Source organism: Vigna angularis, chromosome 9 (assembly GCF_016808095.1).
Source record: "Vigna angularis cultivar LongXiaoDou No.4 chromosome 9, ASM1680809v1, whole genome shotgun sequence".
NCBI classification, from domain to species: Eukaryota; Viridiplantae; Streptophyta; class Magnoliopsida; order Fabales; family Fabaceae; genus Vigna; species Vigna angularis.
In genome coordinates this window covers 14,918,709-14,939,095 of record NC_068978.1, presented here as the reverse complement: position 1 = coordinate 14,939,095, position 20,387 = coordinate 14,918,709, and the positions used below count along the sequence as shown (strand labels likewise).

Genomic DNA, 20,387 nt, shown 5'->3' with positions numbered 1-20,387 from the left:
ACCTTTTGTTTGTTAGAATGTTTTAGTTCATGTTCCAAAATATTATTTACTTTTCATTATTTATTACTATCTTATTCAGTAAATGGGAAATGTTAGTGATCATTTTGACAACAAATGTTTTATTGCAATGGTTTTAATGAATTAATTAATTTATTCTTTTTTACCTTAACAAATGAAGTTAAGTCAAAATTATTGAAGTTGAAGTACATCAATTGTATGAAGACCAACGTGGTTGACAGAAATAAGTAATAATTGCATTTTCATTAGATCATAAAAATTCAAAGACAGTAACATGAATTCGTAATGTACATTATGGTTTACACTGAGATTGGATGTATCACAGTACAGAGACATCCATTAATATAAACTTCAACTAAAATGTCATTTCCAAGATTGTTAACCTCAAAGACTAGCACGTCTCCCTCCTTCAACCCATATTCCGTGCAAAATTCCTTCCATCCTTTGCCAAACTTTGTGGAATTACGAGTGACAGAAACCAAAACACTACACATGACGCCGTCCTTCTGTCCAAGGAGCATAACCTGTGTCAAGCCTTTGCTCCGGATAAGATTCCCAAATGCAATTTGCAAGTCCTGTGGCAGTAACAAAAATGAAGTAAATCACATTGTCCAATTTATGACAACTATATATTAGAAAAAAAAAATTAGTGAGGACATACCAAATGACTTCCCCGTGCTTGTGATTTTGTCAACTTCACCGAAAACAATGACGTATCAGGATAATTGGTACCATCATAAATGAAGGATTCCCTACGCTCTTGGGAGCAAGCATCGAAATATATGGTGATATGGAAATTATTATTACCCACATAGTCGAAGCTTATGTGGGAATCATTCAATCTTTCAGGGTATATGTTTCTCATTTGACCCCAACCATTAGTTATTCTTGGATTGACGGTATCCATGTTATAAGTCACCACATGCGTGTGACCATTGTTGTCGAGCAAGGACCATGTCGGTCCTAATTCATTTTGAAAGGCCGCAACAAAGTGCCTATCAACGTACCCAATGTCCTGCACAAATTTTTTCCAAGTATAAGGTCACTTTCATGAGAAGAAATTAATTAAGAAGAACATGCTTACTGAATGAGAAAAGTGGATGGATCCAAATTTCCACAACACTCGTAATGTTAGAGCGGAGGTTGAGGCAGCCATAACTTGAAATAGCAAAACCAATATGTTTGGCTCTTTCCATTTACCCAACCCTAAACCACAAATATATATACACAATGAAGAGGTTTCACGAAAAGTCAGAACAGTTCACCGTCAGACGTGTCCAATGAATTGGTAGAGTAAATTAATTGGTTGGTTACAAGAACGTTGAATGGCATTGGGAGATGTGGAATTTGAATCCGTTCCACGAAGCAGTAAATGTGTTGAACCGTTTCAACAACCATTTATTTCATAATAAATGAGTCGTAATAGTTTATGACGTGGTGGTTGGGGTACATTAAATGGATAATAGAGGAATAAAAACCACATTAAGAACGAACGCTACTAACATTGAGAACGAACGTTGTCGGAATAAGAATATTTCGGAACGGGCGCCAAATAAGGACGGTCCTAAGAACCAAGTTCAGAAACCGAACGGCTCTAAAAATGGGTCGAACGGTTACCATGGATAACGAACGACCTCTTCAGGAACGGCCTGTTAACGAACGCCGTCTTAACCAACGATATAAAAATGCAACAAAGTGCATGGCAACGGTCAAATCAACGTAAACAGTACGTCAACTGCTGAACGTTCGTAGCCGTCAAGGAACGCTATGGAAGTTACCAACGAGCGCTGTGTTAACTAAATCTGTGAACTCGTTCGGCAGTTACTACGGCAGAGCGTTCGTTAACGAACGTTTTGTAGTGGTCCGCGTAAGTGGAAGCTTGAACTCAAGAGTGGGTAGTGATTTAACGGTCGGTCGTTGACGGTTGTTCGTTGACGCTCGTTCGTTGACGTTCATTTTGGAGGACGTTCGGTGTCCATGCTTAGCTTTATGCGAATTCATGTGGACAGCGTTCGGTATTCAACACATGGTTCGGTATTAAACATTCCTCAGTAACCATATTCATGAAAAATAAATGTAACCAAGTAATACATTAATGTTATTTATTTCAATGTAAGGACACACATAATATTGAACACCATACATACCCCAAAAAATAAGTTTATACCCACAGTGCATGGGTTAAAGGTGTGTATAAGTATTTGGTGAAAAGTCATCATTGTGAACGATGCATTCTCCGGATGTCAATAAAGACATGAATTCTGATTGGGTGACTTGAGATTCAAACATATCCTCATTTGGAAGTTCCTGAACATTGTGGACATCCGTTATGTCTTGGTTACTTGTATCCTGAAATAAGAGTAGTAGTCAAGGTTTAAATCAATGAAGTTGATTACTAAGAAAGTACATCAAAACAAACGAAATGTGTGTCTGTTACTGACATTGGAATTCCTTGCATGTTTGGTTTTAGTAGCATGGGACTTTTTCTTTTTTGTAATTTTTTCAACTGTTGATTGCAACCTTTTTGTCCTGGGTCGGCCTTTGCGTTTGACAGCTACAGGACTGCGCACAAGTAAGCCGTCAATTTCAGAACTAGGTCGAACGTCTTCATTACAATGCAGACGTCCATCCATGTGAGAGGCATCATTGACCATCGACAATGTCGTTGATGTACATACACCCAAAGTTTTGGCTATACAGTTTAAATCCGACAGCAAGTTATCAGATGCAGTCTCAGAATCACAAGCAACCTCTGCGATGTCATAGAAACACTTACACAAAGCTTGGTACCTTTGCATCTTACGGTCTTCAATGTTGTTGGTGTAAGATGCTTTAATGAGAGTATGTCTTCTACGGACGTTTTTGCTCCACCTACGCAAAACATATTTTGTTGGTACATTACGCACATCTTCCTGCCCTAGGACCAATAACGAATGTCTACACAAGATTCCCCTAAACTCAAATAGTTGGCAACTGCAGTGAGTGTCGGTTGTCACAGGATCAAAGACTACTACATGAAATTTTGAACGACACTCACCCTCCCATATGACGTCTTCTTTAACAGTGTACCTAGTTATTGTACCTTCTTTTGTCATGTTTTTAATGAAGCAGTTCATGCGTGACCGAAATTCGTTTTGAACTTCCACAAATTTGGCCTGTGTGTACTCGGTTTGGTATTGTCTTTCAATAAGAGATTGAGATCCGCATGGTAGAGTCGTATTCATTGAAGAAAAATCGGCCTCAAGTTCTTTTTGCGCTTTTTGTCGCAGGGCGTTATCGTACTGCTGCACAAATTGTTGAAGTGTTGTACTTGAATTTATGAATCCATCAAAGAATGCATTCATGCCCTCACTTCGTTGGGTAGTTGACATTCCCGCCCAAAATTGATGTTTCATATAACAAGGAACCCATCGTTGTCTATCTGCATACAATGAATTTAGCCAATCATTATTCTCTAACCCTTGACATGACATAAAATTTGCCCAGCCTAACTCAAAGTCTTCATAACTGACTGTGTCATACACAAGCCTCTTAAGTTCACTTTTGATTGCTTTATAGCATTTGTAGCCTTGCAACTTCTCAGGTATTTTTTTCATTATGTGCCACAAGCACCAACGGTGTTTTGTGTTTGGAAACACAAGATTTATGGCATTGGACATTGCCTTGCATTGATCAGTCACGATACCTTGAGGACCCTTGTTTGACATACATCTAAGCCAAGTTGAAAATAACCATGTGAATGTCCTAGTGTCCTCTGTAGAAATCAAAGCACAACCCAGTAATATTGAATGACCATGATGATTAACACCAACAAATGGTGCAAATGGCATATCATATTTGTTTGTTAGGTAGGTTGTGTCAAACGACACAACATCACCAAAATCTACACATGCTGCGCGACTTCGTGCATCGGCCCAAAAGACACTGCTTATTCGGTTGTCGTCGCCCATTTCCATATCATAGAAAAAATCATTGTTTAATTCTCTCATTCTTGAAAAATATCTTAAAAGTGTTTGGCCATCACCTTCCTTACAAAGAGTTCTTCTCTGCTGTCCAATGTAATTACGGGCATCACGTTCCACGAATTGCATATTTTCAAACCCACCGGCCTCATTCACCAAAGATATGAAACTTTTGTTAATGCGAACACCAGAATTATCATTGATATTAAGGGTGTGCTTCGCATGCATATTAATTCTTCGATTACCACGTATAAGGTTGGAGTTATTTGGACACATGTCATGGCTGTGTTCAATAACAACTGTTCTCACCTGCCATCTTCCTTCTTTCATAACAACAGTTATTCCAGCTGGACATTGGTTTTTCTGAGTTGGCTGGGTTTTCCATTCTGGAGCAATGGAAGTTAGGTACTTCCCTTCCCTAGAGCAAACTAATTTAAGGAAGATTAAGTCGTTGTTCTTATTTCTCCTAGAAGTCCTTATCCGAACACCAAAACCACTCCTCACAGCATAGTCAGTGTAAAAACTTTTAACCTCTTCAATTGTATCAAACCACATATGAATTTTAGGGACAATATCGTTCACATTCTCAGTGGAATCGTTGTTCACCGCACAAGCTACTTCTTCACACGCCATAATACGTGACAAACACATTCAAAAGCAACGCCTAGTCCAACATCACATGGACGTCAAAGGTTAATGAAATCAATCATTAAAACATGACAACAACATATTTCATATTCCGGCACCACTAATGTTCATGCCCACACTTTCTCATAACGAAAAATTTGTTGTATTTGCAACTTTCAAACAATATTGTAACAAAAGACAATATTTTTCTTTGTTCAATCAACCAGAAAATAACTGTTTAATACAAGGCATATCATTTGAAATCAGTAAAACATTAACTTACTAAGAGAAGGAACGTCCTTTCACAACCGCTTCAATAAATGGCCTTCAATATCCCACCAAGGTCCAACGGCCAAGCTCCTGGGGATTAAATGCTCTTCAATGTCTGAACAACTTGCTGGGATTAAATGCTCTTCAATGTCTTACCAACTTCATACACGGAAGCTGTTGCTTTCGGCCATACACTGTAATTCTTGAATGACAAAAGGTGAGTAATGCGAACAAACAAATTAATGACAAAAGGCCGGGTTTATTTGGCTTTATACTGCATTAAATGGAAGTTCGTGGATGGGCGGGAAACTCCATCGGCTGGAACGCCTAGACATTAATTGCATGACAAGCCAATTAAGGGTTTTAGCTGGACAAACGTCATTTCAAAATAATATAATATTATTATATGATTATTCAATTGTTAAGTTATCCCTGCGTCACTTGTGTGAAAAAGGTTTGAAGTGTAATTATGGCCATTTAAGTCAATATTATAATATTATATTCCTCTATATAATACAGCTTTCGATTTCCTATTGGCATACCTCTTCAAAGTAGTTTCGACGTCAGGTACAGTTGCTTATCCTTTAACTACAAGTTTATTGTTTTTTCGTTGGGCCATGCATAACCTAATTCGTTTTCAACGATGCAGTTTGAAAGAATAGAGCCATGGGAGGGACTTGATATAGACGACAGTGATCTCAAAGCATTCTTAAAAAAGTGCAACTCAACTGCAACGTTGATACCAGGACCTGCTGGAAATGTACAAGCGGCCATGCTAAACAGGCAAACAGATGAACCTAAGTCAACACAGGAATTTGTTAATGACATTGCAAAGGCAACATTTGATCGAGATTTCAAATCTAATCCTTGGATATGGGCTGAGAAGTTCATTAAACACCATGGTGAACTTTTTCATAATCAGTGGACACGGTTATATAGTTTAAATGTTTAATGTTTTGAATAAGAATGGTATGATATTGTTTGCAGGACTTGTACAAGATGGCAACATTAACAACGTCACCCAGCTAGAACGCGTTAAGTCAATGCATGTCCTTCCGTGCATGCATTGTTAAAGAGTGCAACCCAAATGGATTGGGTGACATGAAAATTGTTGTCAAGGTCTATCACTAACAGGATTGAACTACCACACTGTCTACATTGTTAACTTTGTGAAAAGCGTGGTATGTTAACTTCTTTGGTTTTCCTTCCTAACAGGATCAAAGTACCTCATTGTCTGCTTCGGTTCACAACAAAGTCCTTCTGCATCCAGAGTTTGGGCCGGATATAGGAGTTGGTGCTGTGTTATTATTGCAAAGTGTAAACCAACTACAACTTCTAATTATAACCTTTAAGAATCATGGACCACGTGAACTTATTCGTTGTTTTAAAATGTTATACATGTCTTTACGCACAGGTTGGTGCATTGAGTTCTTTTGGCAGGATTTACTATTTGAATATAACAGTCCGGAACGTTGTTAAGGTAATATGGTCAACTCATAAGTAAATCTTAATTATTTTGTTGTTTACGTACGGGCGTCGTATTGTTAAATTGACTTTAACCAATGTGTAGGTCTTCAAAGCTGACATAGGTCCTCCAACTGAGGAACTACTTAACGCTTCATCAAGACCTGTAATTCGACCCAACCCATGTGCCGAAAACAACAACAAAGACAAAGATGTTGGTCCATCTGAAAAGGCTTGTCCTTCTCGCTCTAATAATAAAACAACAACCACCATGGAAGATTGATGAGCGTTTACAAATTGACGTTATGTTTGTATTTCAAGCATTAGTTAACATAAATATTAGTTATGTTTTGTAACGTACTGTATGCACTTATTTCAATATCAATGAAGGTTACCTATTCACAATTGAAAGAAATGAATAACCATAATTTACGTTCGACATCATTGTCACCCACCTTACCTACCCTTGCTTTGCTTTCAGCATTTGCTATTGGATCCATCCGACATCGTTCATGTCAAACAAATTGAGCTGAATTCATATCTAGAAGGCCTGTATGCAAGGACAACATACCCAACAACCAAGTCGTCCGTCCTAATCATCCCACAAAACCCCACTTCATCAAACGAAATAGACGACATACTAAGGAAACTTGTTAGTCCCTGATGCGAACGTTTTCTTGTTAAACATTTACGCACATTCTGTTTTCCGTCATGCTGTTTTCATTAAATTTTGGCTAATGTGTTCGACTTCTACGTAATTTCGAAACAATTATTTAATGATCTCCACTGGTATCAATGGGTAAATTAGTGGGTACTTAAGTTTCACTTTTTGCACAGACATGCCAACTTCGTAGACCACAGTCATCAATGGGTAAATAAGTGGGTGCCTAATGTCCTCACATATCATTCCTTCTGTTTGTCATCAATTTGGAAACAATTATTTCTTAATTTATTAACAAATTCGTGCCACTGGAAGCTCAATTGCTAACGCTTATACTGCACCACCAGAACGGGTACCACAGGGTAAATAAGTGGGGACTTACGTATAACTTTTTGCACAGAAAGGTCAACTTCGTAGACCACAGTCATTTACGGGTGCCTAATGTCCTCACATATCATTCCTTCTGTTTGTCATCAATTTGGAAACAATTATTTTTTAATTTATTAACAAATTCGTGCCACTGTAAGCTCAATTGCTAACGCTTATATTGCACCACCAGAACGGGTACCACAGAGTAAATAAGTGGGGACTTACATATAAGTTTTTGCACAGAAAGGTCAATTTCGTAGACCACAGTCATCAATGGGTAAATAAGTGGGTGCCTAATGTCCTCACATATCATTCCTTCTGTTTGTCATCAATTTCGAAACAATTATTTCTTAATTTATTAAGAAATTTGTGCCACTGCAAGCTCAATTACTGACGCTTATATTGCACCACCAGAACGGGTACCATAGGGTAAATAAGTGGGGACTTACGTATAAGTTTTTGCACACAAAGGTCAACTTCGTAGACCACAATCATTTACGGGTGCCTAATGTCGTGTCGCTCCGCTCGTTCAGCCCTTCTTGCTTCCACTCGCTCAGGACGCTCGTCCTCGGTCGTCGCTTAGGACGCTCGTCCGCACTCCTTGTTACCTCCACTTGCTCAGGACGCTCGTCCTCGCTCCGCTCGCTCAACTGTCTTTGTTTTCCCCTTCTCGTTCGTTCATCGTGCTCCTCCCTTTCAACCGTTCGGCCACTGTCCTCTCCCGTACGGTCCCCTTCTCTCTCCCTCCTATATCTTCTTCTCTCGTAAACTGGCCAGGCCCTAACATTTTCCCTCATTGCTTGTGTTTGTCATTCACTTCGATACAATGATTAGTCATTTTATTAACAAAATCGTCCCACACCAACCTCAATTGGTAACGGTCCAGCTGCAGGACCACAACTGTTACGAAAGTCAAAATAAGTCCTTACTTTGGCATAATTCTTTGGACACACAGGACCAATACGTACCTGGATAAAACGTTTTGCACATGAAAGTCAAATAAGTTCAAATCACTTAATTTGAACTACCAAATATATTTCCTTCTCAAAATTTTCAAAATTCAGATTGGATGTGCAACCAATACATAAATATCAAATGTATCAACAACTGTTCAAACATCATTAATCCCCTACATTCTACAACATGCCTAAATCTTCCAAGACTTCATTCCTCCGGACGTTGTCCACATCCAAAATCCATTGACATACATAATGCTCCCTAACTTGTTGTAGTTCTTCCTGCCAACACAATAATGCACAAAACATTAATCCAATGCAACATTTTTATCAACGATGCACAACATAGAAATATAGACAACTTACAGTTGTGTAACTGGGCATTGTCTTTCTTTCATATTTGTCAATGCCATCCCACAACTCCATAATTTTCAAAACAATTACTCCACAATCAAAACTACATCAAAACAAGTCCAACAACGTCACTATCATATTTAACATATGAATTATACAATAAAATATTATACTTAAAATAATGAACATTACAAACATACTTGTTTGGTTGGATTGGAGTATGCAAGTGTTGTACCTCCAATGATGGTTTGTTCTCTTCCGCACAATTCAACAAATGTCCAAAAAGCAATGCAAGATTATGTGCCTGGAAACAACAAACTTCCCTTATAAATTTGGAATCACAAAGTAAACATCAATTACTATACATACAATGACATTGTCAATCTTTTGTCGTTCCTTTCTTTTGTGCCCAAAAGAGTCCAGTGCAAACATTTCCAATGATGGAATCTTCACAGCGTAGCACCACCAATGGCCGTCATGGATAATTGGGACAAACAACTACAACAAAAATAATATCACACCATCAACTACTAATAACCATAAACATACTCTCCACATAACTTAAATGAAATGTAATTGCACTAACAAATTCGGCATTAACAATGTCATCAAATCCGATGATATTAGACTGGAAGTAGTGAGAGTAGTCATTCAATGTCCAAACTTTCCGATTACTCTTTCTCTTTCTTGACTCAATTAAAACATGGGTCTGCAAGGAACTGACACGGTTAGCTTTCATTTCTCATGTTAATAGATTATTAGGAGCATAAAACAACTAATATTTTAACCTACCGCATATAATGGACTAAAACATATCCTTTTCACTACTCCAGTGCTCCTTCTTTCAAAGAACATGAACACTGATGTGGCAAACAAAATCCCCTACAGAACCAACAACTTCTTAATACTATACAATTCAAATCACATTTAAAATAAATCATAAATTCACACATCAAATTTCATTATTACCGTGTTGCCAACCTGCATCCTAGGTCCAAAAGAATAACACTCTTGGGTTCCAAATGTTTGACCGGAAATTTCAGAAACAACCCTTCAAACAAAAATATGACATAAGTCAACATGTTTCATCATCACACTATTAATAAATGGAATTTAAGAATTGTCAAAGTGTGAAATTCATTACCTCCAAGGAAGTTTAAACGGAATCACCATGTTGTACAACTGTGTTCGATTTACATTCAATAAATTATCATCCTCAGTGTCATCATGTAGTGGCATAGTGCTTACAACAGGTCCAATATCCATAACGTCCTCAACGTCATCCTTCAGTCTTGAGCAACAACCACCCACATCACTATACGTGAATGTTTGAAAACATTGCCCTTCCCCATGTGCCCCACCATGACCATGAACATCACCATCCTCTTCTTTACCATCATTCCCTTTCTCATAATCTTCCTTCCCAACACCTACCAATGTAGCCAAACTTCTTAAATCTTTATCCATTGCAACCATTTTTCTTTGGTTGTCTTCGATTTTCTTCATGACCACTTGTTCCCAACTTAACCCTAACTCATCTCCATCATCTTCCGCTATTGACCCTTCTTCCAAATGAAGGGCCACACAAATGATTGAGTTTTGACGGTCCTCGTCCCGCAAAAACCACTCCCAACATATCTATAAACATCCTTATGTAAGTAATCATTTAATAACAAAATTACACAATTCATGTACTACATATCAAAAAAATGTCAATTAAAATAACACCTAACTTACCTCTTTCCGTTTAAACAATTCCTCTATTTTGTTACACCTTAACTTAAGCGAACGCCAATTCATTATTCGCGGGAAGACAATGTCATGTGCACCGTTCGCTAAACCCAAACGTTCGACCACCCATAGCTAAAAAACAAATATTAACCAAAACATTAATCATATAATAAACAAATTATGCCCACATCAAACGTAATAAAATTTTCAATTTCTTACCTGCAACACGGCAACATTCCCACTAAGACCGAGGTCCCTTATGTCACCTTGCCTTATCTTCCTTGAAGCATTTCCTAAACTATTTAGGACAAATGTGTGCACAGCTTTTGCCCAATTATATTCGTACAAATTATCAATGTTATCTAATACTCTAAAAGGCATGTTACTAACTGCCTTTGAATGTCTAGGAAAGTAGAAAACAATAAAACAAACTAAAATATACAAACGACAAACACAATCAACATCTGTCTCATTATTTTGTATTAACAACTTTATCCTATGTATGACATCTTTTACAGTGAATGACTTTGACGAAAATTGATGACAAACAACAGCATCAAAGTCATCATCAAAATTTACATCTAAACCACCAACACCCAACCCTAAACCCATGCAAACATCGCCTACTGTAAATGGTGCCATTGTTTGCTTCAAAACAAAAGATTCGTTGCGGCTAACCCAACGTCTAACCATTTCCTTCAACAAAGGAGTGCAGAAGTCAATTGGACTGTTCATATAAACACACCACTTGAATGGAGTCATTTCGATCCGTGTCCTATGACTGTCGCGTAGTATGGAATTAAGGTCCACTATCGGTTTTGTGTCACTCCATGCCCGCAACCGCAACTACAATTCATTTTCAAACAATTAAACCATTATACCCTGTTTTGAAAGAAAGGTTAAACTTTTTGTATTGTTAAATATACTTATATTCTTGTAACCTTCTTCGTTATTGCAATCCATGACTACCAATCGAACAGAATTACAACAACAATGTAAGATTAACCACAACACTTGTATAAAAATGAGTAACAAAACAACACCAAATCCAATCCAATAACAACATGATCCATGTATTCAACATTCATTCCACTGAAAAATCAAAAAGCAAACCAACCTTCAGTGAAGACGACGTGTGGCGGAAAACCCCTCTTTTTGGACAAATGTGTGACAGCCCACACTCCGGCGAGACTCCGGCGAACCTCCGGCGGCACTCCGGGACAGGGACGGAACCACCTGGGACGATGCGACACCTTCAACGCCTCCCTAGGTCGCTGGGCCGGAACGGAGGAAAGACGATGCCGTGTTCGCGTCGAGCGCTCGACGAAGGAGCTGTGGCGCCGTCAAACGGAACGGGCTGGAGGCGTTCGATCTCTCCGACACGGCCTTCAACAGTGGACGGCGGCACTCCGGCGCGGACTCGGTCTCTCTCTGTCGCTCGTCAACCCTTTCTCGAACTCTCTCGTCTCTCTGTCTAGGTCACGTTTCAGCGTCTCCAATGTTCGCGCCCGCTTCTCTCTCTACGAATATCATTTCAAATTTGGAACGCACACCCTAAGCTGCCCGTACCCGTCCCTCGCCACGTCACACTTGCAGTAGGTTTTCTCAGAATGCAGCAACTTTTTCTCTTTAAAACGTGGACCGCTCGAACGCTGACACGTGTGCCGTGTTCAAATGTTGTCAAATTTGGTTGTTCGAGTATCATTTTCCTTTAGTTAAAAACTATGCATTGCAATAGTTATTCCAAATAACTTGTGATATTGGAACTTACACTTTACCGATTTCATGTTTGTCAGTCTAATCTTCCCATATTTGGTCAAAGTAATTCAAAGTAAGAGTGGTATAGATTTAATATATATTTTTTTAAGAAAGAGTTGTTTGCTACAATTTGCTCCATTCCTAGTTCTATTCTTCTTTTCATCTGGGATGTTAGTTCCTTTAGCTTGTATTTAGCTAGGACTGTAAATATTATATATATATAAAACTCATTATATAATTATACGATCCTATTAAAAAAATATATGATAGTTTTTGAATCTGATATATAATATAAATAAAGACAATAAAAGAAAAAAGACATGTCATAATCTAGTAGATCCAGTAGATTAATAAGTCAACAAAACTTTACTATAAATATTTTGTTAATAAGAATCATTATCCTATAGATAAAAACACGATAATTACTTTTTTGATGAATTCAAATATAAATAATATTTACAAATTATTACAATGCAAGTATAACTATATATATAATCTATGCATCACAAAGAAGGTCCAATAACATTGTACCCGTAATAAAAGCGAAAATTCAATTGTTTTTTCGTCCAACAAGTATACACAATTTTTTTTTTAAAAAAATGCAAAACTTACACTTACAAAAATAGAAGCTAAAAACTATTCTATGAGAATTGCAAGTTATGTTATTTAAATTTCAATCTTCATTAAACATTATTAACTTTAAATAGATATGTTTTGTTCCTTGATCTTCTAAAAAATCATATGAAGTACAATTACTCCTCTTTAAAAATTCTTTTCTTATAAAAAATTTCTATCAACAAATGTCCTAATTTACTTGAATTAGACCGAATCAAGCTCTTCTTTGTATAAATAATTTTTAAAAAATATTTTTTCTTGTAATGATAATAGGAGAAATATTTTTTTTTCTCCAAAACATTGAGTTGCAATAATATACCATTGCAAATCTCATTCAAGAAGTTTTGGGTAAACTGTGAACAACTAATTTGGTCTGATAATAGTATAAAGTTAAGATATATATATATATATATATATATATATATATATATATATAATAATAATAATAATAATAATAATAATAATAATAAAATTAACTTGAAAAAATGAAAAAAAATCGTTTGAAATAAAAATTATTTTCTTTATTTAATTTGAAAATTTAAAAAATACTATTAGATAAAACCATACATTTTCCTTTGAATTGGATAGAATTAAAAATGAAACAAAAATAATAATGTCTAAAAATTAAAAATATTGTTTTAATAAAAATAAGAAAACGTCAACTTACTGTTCTGGGTATGATATCTCTAATTCTCTCATATGCGAATCAACTCGGTTTAAAAAAGGAAGATCTCCATATCAGCTAAAAGAAAGTTGTTGCAGTACGCTTCAGCTCTGCATTTTCGGTTGGAGGAGACACACCAATTTTGCCGTTTTGGTGGAGCAGCATTGTCCGGCATGCGCAACACTGGAAAGAGGGGAGAGAAGAAAACCAGAAGAATAGAGAAAGAAGAGCGGTTGTGTGGTGTGTCTCGCGAAGTGTAATGTGATTAAGATCATATTTCTTTGCCATGGAAATCCCAACACAAGAAATCAAACAACCATAGTCACAGTCCACACCTTCTTCAAGCTTTTGTATCTCTGCCACAACACCAATCTCTCTGCGAACCATGGACCAAAGCACATTGGGTGTTATTCCCTTCTCCGGAAGTTGATTGTGAAGTTTTCCCTAGACTCAGCGGTGCCCCTTTTCAACAAAGTCAGTTAACGACAGCATTGTTGGGTTTGAGGAAAAGGTCGTGGTGGTCTGGGCGGTGGGTTCCCTTCTCCTGAGGCCATCTCCGTGCATAGGCAGAGGGTGGTGTTGCGCCGTCGGTTCTGTAAGTGCTTTGATATTGTAATTGCTTTTGTTGGTTGATATATATGTGATCGAAAGTTTTTCCAAATTGGTTACCTTCTCAACATTCTGATTAGAGAAATTAATTTGGGATTGCTTGATTTCGTTTTTGCAAAACTTGTGATGCATTTTTTACTTGTCCCCTGTTGTGGGTTCCTGAGGTGATGATGATATCGTATGTAAAGTCTCCTTCTGTCCAGTGTTTGGCATATCAGGTTCTGTGTTTGGATGTCTCCCCTATGAGTCTAAGTAAAGTGAGAATCCTGTCTTACCGCCCATGGTGGGGAAGGGAAATGTCAAGATTAGGCTAGGCTACCACTAAGACTGGTTTAGCTGAGTGAAAGGACTGGTTTAGTCGAACCCAAACTATGGTCTCGATTTCCCAGCAAATATTTGCCCCTCCCTTTTGTGTTAGTCAGTTTCGTCCTCAAGACAATTAGTGAAATTAGAAATAACAAAAAGCATAAAAGCCTAAAAATTGGTGAAAGTGGAAATGAATGGATAACAGAAAACTGAATGGTAATCGAAACTACTAATGGTATGCGCATGATCTAAAAGCAATACAAGAATGATTAGAACTGGAATGGGTGAAAAAAAGTGGAAATGGAATTCTATGTAAGTGAATTAGAAAACAATAAACGAAGTAATGTGTAAAGAACATTCAAGACCTGGCTCATCCTGTTCACGCTTCAATTGCAAAGAGGTCAATCTGATGTCTTTGTTTTGTGAGAAGGAAGGACAACCAATCAGTGGTCCAATTCTCATAAGCATTCGATCCTTAATGAAAAAACTAAAAAGTAAAATTAAATTTGTAGAATTATAGAAAACAAACCACTTTGTTGAATGAATTCTTCTGTGTAGACAGTTTGTTTCTTTATCGAAGACCTTGCCATGGAGCATAAATGGTGGCCTAAATTAAATGCCGAAAGAAAAATGGTATGAATGAGTACATTGAAGAGAACAACAGAGAATCTAAAAGGGCAATTTTACTGAAAGGCAAAGAAGTGGAACACAATTGCTGGAAAATGATAAAAGTAAGTTACTGAAACTGTACATTAAAAACTGAACTATTTAAACTGTGTTGTGGTTGACTCCTGTTTATAGAACTTCAAATTATACAATGTCACAGTCCAATGAAATGTGAACAGGCTAAAACAGGTTTCAACTTACAAGATTGCTTCTAACTACAGGTGAACAGTAGTAAACTAAAGCTACCGCAGCTGCAGCTAGTTTAGAATTCTATGCTTTAGCTGACTTGAATGGTCTAACTCCCGTGCTGGTTCAGTTGAAACTTTATTTTCTGCAAAACAAAAGTCAACTAAACTGGTATTAAAATCATAATTTCTAGGTTTAATACGTATTTTGGTCCCTACTTTTGGAGTTTTTGTTCAAAATGGTCCCATTTTTTGAAAAAGTTCAGTAAGGTTCCATATTTTGTTTAAAAATGTTCAATTCGGTCCTTTTCGTGGACGCCGTTAAAAACTTAACGGTGCTGATGCCACTGTGGCCAAATCTGAGTGAGCTGTTATGTTTGATGAATACGTGGCACGTTGCACTGTTAAATATTTTAAAAAATTAAAAATGACGTAATAGGTAGGCACTTGAAGTTGCAGCAGGGCCACCGCCACTGTCATCACTACGGCCACCACCGCCACTGTCACCGCTACGGCCACCGCTACGGCCACCTAAGGGGACACCTTCATCACCCATCCCTGTAACAGCTCCCATCACTCTCTCTCTCCACTCCTCAACATCAGACCTTCACCTTCAAGAATCCTCGGCCTCCCTCTCGTACACGCTATAACAGATCAACACACAAAAATCCATCTTCGAACCCCAACCTCCATCGCCCATTCTTACCATTTTCCAATCGCCAAGCCAAACTCTCACAGGGGGAACCCACTCACTTACTGGATAACCTTCTCCGCCCAATCCCTCTCCATTCTCTATCAACACCAATAACCTATTTTTCCTCCATCACACACAACTCGTATTCACCCTCACCAACCTCATTCGTCCTACACTGGAAATCATCTCCAGCACCTTAAGAAAACTCCTTCTTCTTCTTCTTCTATTCTCATTTTTTCACCAATTCTTGGCCTACACAAATCATTGGATCCAGAACATATAATTTGCATCTTCCATCTCCCATCTTCTTCTAGTGGAGAACACATCTGCCTCCATCATCACCACTTTTCTCCCACGCACCGATCCGCCAACCAATACCATACAAAACCAAATTCAAACTAGTGAAGTACGGTCAATAAGATTGAAAGGGGAAATGAAGCAATAGACTCAGCGGCTTTGTCAATGGTGGTTCCTAGTGATGTTTCCAGTTGCAATCCCGGTGCTGACCAGGTGCGCCAATGGCAGCGACGCTGCAAAAAGAAAAACCCAAGCAAAGGTTTGGTGTCGCATTCGTAGAAAATGATTAGACTCGAGTAGAGACGAGAGGAACGACGACGGAAGTGTTCACAGACCTCTGGCGGCGGCGTTGACGGTGCTTGAACAGTGCTGAATTGGTGATATTGGCACATAAAAATGGTGGAAGGCGCCAAAGAAACTGGGGAAAGAGAAATCCCCACACGCTCTAGTAGAGATGAAGACAGTGATGGTGGCGCGATGGCGGTGGAGAGAGCTCGATGGAGAGTGACGACTGATTTTAGGTGGAGTTTATCACCAACAACCCTAACTTTGATTTTTAATTTGGGAAAAACAACCATGAATCCTTTGCTTTCAGGATGAATCACCAATTCACAGTGCCACCTCAATGAAAAATGTACAACTCATCAGTTTTGTGCCAGTTGGGCAGCTGTGCCGTTAGTCTTTTTAACGCCGTAACCAAAAAGGACTAACGTGCATCGTTTTTGCGAAAAGTATGGATGTTAGTGAACTTTTGAAAAAAAGGAGGACCACTTTGAACAGACCCTACGAAAAGAGGGACCAAAATACGTATTAAACCTAATTTCTACTACAAGGCTAGAACTAATACCACTTTAGCGAAACAGCTAATTGTTGAAAATAAAAAAATTTATTCTATGATAAGAATTTGAAAATAGAAACAGTTCTAAAGAGTTGCCATTAGCCTATATATTGAAGATTAAAGCAAGAGTAATCATTGAGAGAATTAATAAAACCGAAGACATAAATAAAGCAAATTGCATGAAAAGAAGAAATATTGTGGCTGGTTTAGTGTATGACTCTCTTTGCTATATTAAAATTTTCCGCAGACTTGTTTTAGTGTAAATTGAGGGATGGTAAATTATTAGAAGATATTGAATGTTTAGGGAAATATGATTGGGGTGGGGTAGTATATAAGTTTTTGGACCACAACCTCACTAGGACTTCACAGTGTTATGTTGAAGGAGTTAATAGTAGCCAAATCCACCTCGTGGGTTTCGCTGTAATATTGCAGATGGGAAGAGTTGAATAGTGAAATTTATGTTTTGCTGTTATAGATATAAGTTTAAAGAACTGACTTACTGTTTTATTTTTTATTATGTTGTGATATTGGACATGTCTCACTTTCTAGTGTGTAGAAGATGAGTTTCCCTTGAATGGTTTGCAATGTGGTAAGACATAGGTAAGAAATTTTGAATTTAATTTGGCTGTAGAGCTTGGTGGTTACGTTTGGTGGATTTGTTATAGTTGGTATATTAATTGGTAGGAGTTTTTTTTTTTTTTTTCCTTTTTTTTGGAGTGGTTGGTATATCCATAAACATATGTTGTGTGGAAGTTAATTTTTATGAGTTTTGATACAGATTATTCATAATTTGAAGGTAGATGATGGAGATAAAGTTCATGTTGTTGTGACGGAAACATTGGAAGCTGCTTCAATGGGTTCTATGTGCGATAATTATGGAGACTTTAACATTGAAGAAATACTAAGTGAGCATCACACTTTGAAGAAAAGCAATGCAGAGCTGGAGGGACGAATTGCCAAACTTGAATCAGAAGTAAATTTGTTAAAAGAACTTGTTAGAAGTGGAAGTTGTGTAATTGCAGCAGAACAGGATCCTTCCGTTGAGGTAGAAGGAGTGGAAAAAATAAAATCTTTCAATATAGATGCTATGAGTTGTTCTATGTCTGGTTCGATGTTGAAGAAATTGTACTTGAGATTGTACAATTTTTGTGTTCAAAGATGTTCATTAACTGAGGGAAAGCGGTATGTGGAATTATTTTCTATAGTATAGTTCACGTAAATTAAGTTAAGGAGGATAAACTTTTCGCTGACAAGTAACAATTTTTTTAGAGTACTGGTGAGTATGTATGATGGGTATTTGGAGCGTAATAATTTGCAGTCACTGAAGTCAAGGAATTGGGTTGATAATATGGTTAGTATTTAAGCAACGATGACTTTGTTGTCATTTAAAGCATTGATGAGTATTAATGTAATTATATTATTTGTATAGGTTGTGTACTTTGCTGCAAAATTCTTCATGGCAAATGAGTTAGAAAAAGGTGTAGGAATTAAGCGTTATATTTTTACACCACGTTTTTCGGTTAGTGAAAGGAGTTTGTTTTTATTGTTGTGTTTGGTTCATTCTATACTATACAAACTAATGTTTGTTGTTTAAATGAATGGTAGGATATTGTTGTGGCCAAGGTTGGATGCTTCGGAACAAAGTCTGTAGGCAAATGGACAATGAAGGAGTTTAGTTGCTTGGCCACGAATAGAAACACTCCAATTAGTTTAATTTGTGGTTGTGATTTGGTAAATATGTATATTAAAGTCTATATTATAATTGTCACTTTTTCTGAAATGGAATTGAAGCAAATGATTTTGTTGATGGTGCGTAGGTCTTTGTACCCACCATATTGAATAAGCATTGGTATTGCTACGTGCTTCATTTGGAGGATAGAAAAATATTTGTGTTGGACTCCTGTCGTGATACTTCAACCGAACGAGAACGTGTGGACGAGGCAATGGTATTATATAGAACTTGTAGTTATTGGATTGTGACGTGTTTAGGTTTTAGAAACTTTTTATGTGTTATTGTTGTTTTGCAGAAAGAAAAACTTCAAGAACTTTTTCGTTTGTTGTTGCCAACAAGGACAATTGTCGATGCTGATTTTGAACTTATATATGATCCGCTCCCTCAACAAAGAATGATGTTTGTATCCTTAACTTTTGCAGTTTCGACTTTATGATATAGCATTGATTTTCATTTTGTAAATTTGTTTCATTAGGTGTTGAAGAACAAATTTGATATTTGACTTTATGAATAGGTGTGATTGTGGTATATATTTGCTCAAGTACATGGAGTTGTGGGATGGAATCAAGAGTTGGGATGGAATGCACATGCCCGACTTTACTGTGGTAAACATAAGCATAATTATCTAAATTGTTAAAATTGGACTGAGTTTATGGATTGTTAATGTTATTTTATTTATGTGCAGGATGAAATTCAACAGTTTCGTAGGGGACTTGTCTGTCAATGGGTCTTGCATCCATTAAACGAACACAAGACAACTACTTTGATGTCAGCAAACTTGGTAGAAGATTTGTATTATGATGAACAATTTGCATTATGATGCACTTATGAGTCTGATTAGGGGATTTAGTGTGATGGGAGTACGAATAACATGCTCACAAGAAGAAGAATGTCGTTAGTTGTGTTGTAATTGTGGTTGTCTAACAAAAATAACAAGTCAGAGTATTGTGCGTGTTGTGATGCACAATTTGTAGCAGGGTCAAATGTGGTAATATTCAGCCTTGATTATGATGTTCCAACCTTGTATTAGGTTCATATGTTTGTGTTTGTTGATAACGAGGGTTGTAAGATTTCATCACAAGTTAGACAAATTTTTGTAGTTTTACTTGATGTGGTTTTTGTATTTGTGATTAAGCATTAATGGTATTTATAGAGGTTAGCTGGAGGGACTATTTTTGGGATGTTCCAATCGAAAATGCAAACTATATATCTTATCTAAAGTTGGGTAATTGTTTTAGTGTACTTGTTTGATTTCCAATAATTTCTAATAGGTAAACACAAATCAACTCAATTGCAATTCAAAGGTTTGTTTATATTGTTAATGAAGTTAAAGTGTCTTTCAAGGTTAAAAACTAGAATACATCATAAAAAAAACTTGTATAATAATTTGACTATGTTTATAACCTTTTAACTATTTTTTTTAACAAATTTAACCTACTTTTTTGTTCTAGAATTTAAATGAAGAATAAATAAAGTTTTAAAAATTGGAAATCATTGATAACCATTTAAATTATGAAATTCAAATGTTTATAATCAGTGTTAATGAAGTCCTAATGCTTCTCCATGTTCATATGATCATGTAACCAATTCTATAAGCTGTTTAACCACTTG

The 20,387-nt window shown here is 37.0% G+C and overlaps 4 protein-coding genes across 7 annotated transcripts; 2 read left to right on the top strand and 2 right to left on the bottom strand.

Annotated features, from left to right (window-relative positions):
- Positions 1-317: 317 nt before the first annotated feature.
- LOC128193886 (protein FAR1-RELATED SEQUENCE 5-like) lies at positions 318-4,613 on the bottom strand. Its single transcript, XM_052868077.1, has 4 exons — positions 2,460-4,613; positions 2,293-2,367; positions 680-1,033; positions 318-593 (listed from the first exon to the last, which is right to left on the bottom strand). The coding sequence occupies exons 1-4, from the start codon at positions 4,611-4,613 to the stop codon at positions 318-320; spliced, it is 2,859 nt and encodes a 952-aa protein (XP_052724037.1).
- Positions 4,614-5,520: 907 nt separating this feature from the next.
- On the top strand, positions 5,521-6,624 carry LOC128193885 (uncharacterized). The gene is made up of 5 exons (XM_052868076.1): positions 5,521-5,779; positions 5,865-5,926; positions 6,093-6,194; positions 6,292-6,357; positions 6,448-6,624. The coding sequence occupies exons 1-5, from the start codon at positions 5,521-5,523 to the stop codon at positions 6,622-6,624; spliced, it is 666 nt and encodes a 221-aa protein (XP_052724036.1).
- A 1,883-nt stretch (positions 6,625-8,507) lies between these two features.
- LOC128193884 (uncharacterized) lies at positions 8,508-11,174 on the bottom strand. The gene is made up of 11 exons (XM_052868075.1): positions 10,903-11,174; positions 10,632-10,815; positions 10,419-10,544; positions 9,826-10,319; positions 9,651-9,732; positions 9,474-9,563; positions 9,268-9,390; positions 9,051-9,179; positions 8,882-8,985; positions 8,694-8,784; positions 8,508-8,609 (listed from the first exon to the last, which is right to left on the bottom strand). Exons 1-11 carry the CDS (start codon positions 11,172-11,174, stop codon positions 8,508-8,510), a joined length of 1,797 nt encoding a protein of 598 aa, XP_052724035.1.
- Positions 11,175-13,491: 2,317 nt separating this feature from the next.
- LOC108346995 (uncharacterized) lies at positions 13,492-19,881 on the top strand. Of its 4 annotated transcripts, none has more exons than XM_017586081.2 (10): positions 13,492-14,044; positions 14,927-15,095; positions 17,823-18,226; positions 18,314-18,395; positions 18,474-18,563; positions 18,650-18,775; positions 18,862-18,990; positions 19,072-19,175; positions 19,291-19,381; positions 19,462-19,881. In XM_017586081.2, the coding sequence occupies exons 2-10, from the start codon at positions 15,000-15,002 to the stop codon at positions 19,594-19,596; spliced, it is 1,257 nt and encodes a 418-aa protein (XP_017441570.1). In that variant the 5' UTR covers positions 13,492-14,044; positions 14,927-14,999; the 3' UTR covers positions 19,597-19,881. The 4 variants fall into 4 exon arrangements, with proteins under 4 accessions (XP_017441570.1, XP_017441571.1, XP_017441569.1 ...); XM_017586082.2 differs by having other exon boundaries at positions 14,923-15,095; positions 17,841-18,226; XM_017586080.2 differs by having other exon boundaries at positions 14,923-15,095.
- The last annotated feature ends 506 nt before the right edge of the window (positions 19,882-20,387 follow it).

What these genes read in the sequence shown, in the direction of transcription:
- LOC128193886 (XM_052868077.1), bottom strand. Translation starts at nt 4,613, where the DNA reads ATGGCGTGTGAAGAAGTAGCTTGTGCGGTGAACAACGATTCCACTGAG. An exon ending in AGGATATGTTTGAATCTCAA is followed by an intron (nt 1,034 to 2,292) that starts GTCACCCAATCA and finishes AAATTTGTGCAG; the next exon opens with GACATTGGGTACGTTGATAG. An exon ending in AAGCACGGGGAAGTCATTTG is followed by an intron (nt 594 to 679) that starts GTATGTCCTCAC and finishes TTACTGCCACAG; the next exon opens with GACTTGCAAATTGCATTTGG.
- LOC128193885 (XM_052868076.1), top strand. Translation starts at nt 5,521, where the DNA reads ATGCAGTTTGAAAGAATAGAGCCATGGGAGGGACTTGATATAGACGAC. An exon ending in GAAGTTCATTAAACACCATG is followed by an intron (nt 5,780 to 5,864) that starts GTGAACTTTTTC and finishes TATTGTTTGCAG; the next exon opens with GACTTGTACAAGATGGCAAC. An exon ending in CAGTCCGGAACGTTGTTAAG is followed by an intron (nt 6,358 to 6,447) that starts GTAATATGGTCA and finishes ACCAATGTGTAG; the next exon opens with GTCTTCAAAGCTGACATAGG.
- LOC128193884 (XM_052868075.1), bottom strand. Translation starts at nt 11,174, where the DNA reads ATGACTCCATTCAAGTGGTGTGTTTATATGAACAGTCCAATTGACTTC. An exon ending in CCGTTTAAACTTCCTTGGAG is followed by an intron (nt 9,733 to 9,825) that starts GTAATGAATTTC and finishes TTTTGTTTGAAG; the next exon opens with GGTTGTTTCTGAAATTTCCG. An exon ending in ACTCCAATCCAACCAAACAA is followed by an intron (nt 8,785 to 8,881) that starts GTATGTTTGTAA and finishes GTTTTGATGTAG; the next exon opens with TTTTGATTGTGGAGTAATTG.
- LOC108346995 (XM_017586081.2), top strand. Translation starts at nt 15,000, where the DNA reads ATGAATGAGTACATTGAAGAGAACAACAGAGAATCTAAAAGGGCAATT. An exon ending in TAATTTGTGGTTGTGATTTG is followed by an intron (nt 18,776 to 18,861) that starts GTAAATATGTAT and finishes GATGGTGCGTAG; the next exon opens with GTCTTTGTACCCACCATATT. An exon ending in CTCCCTCAACAAAGAATGAT is followed by an intron (nt 19,176 to 19,290) that starts GTTTGTATCCTT and finishes CTTTATGAATAG; the next exon opens with GTGTGATTGTGGTATATATT.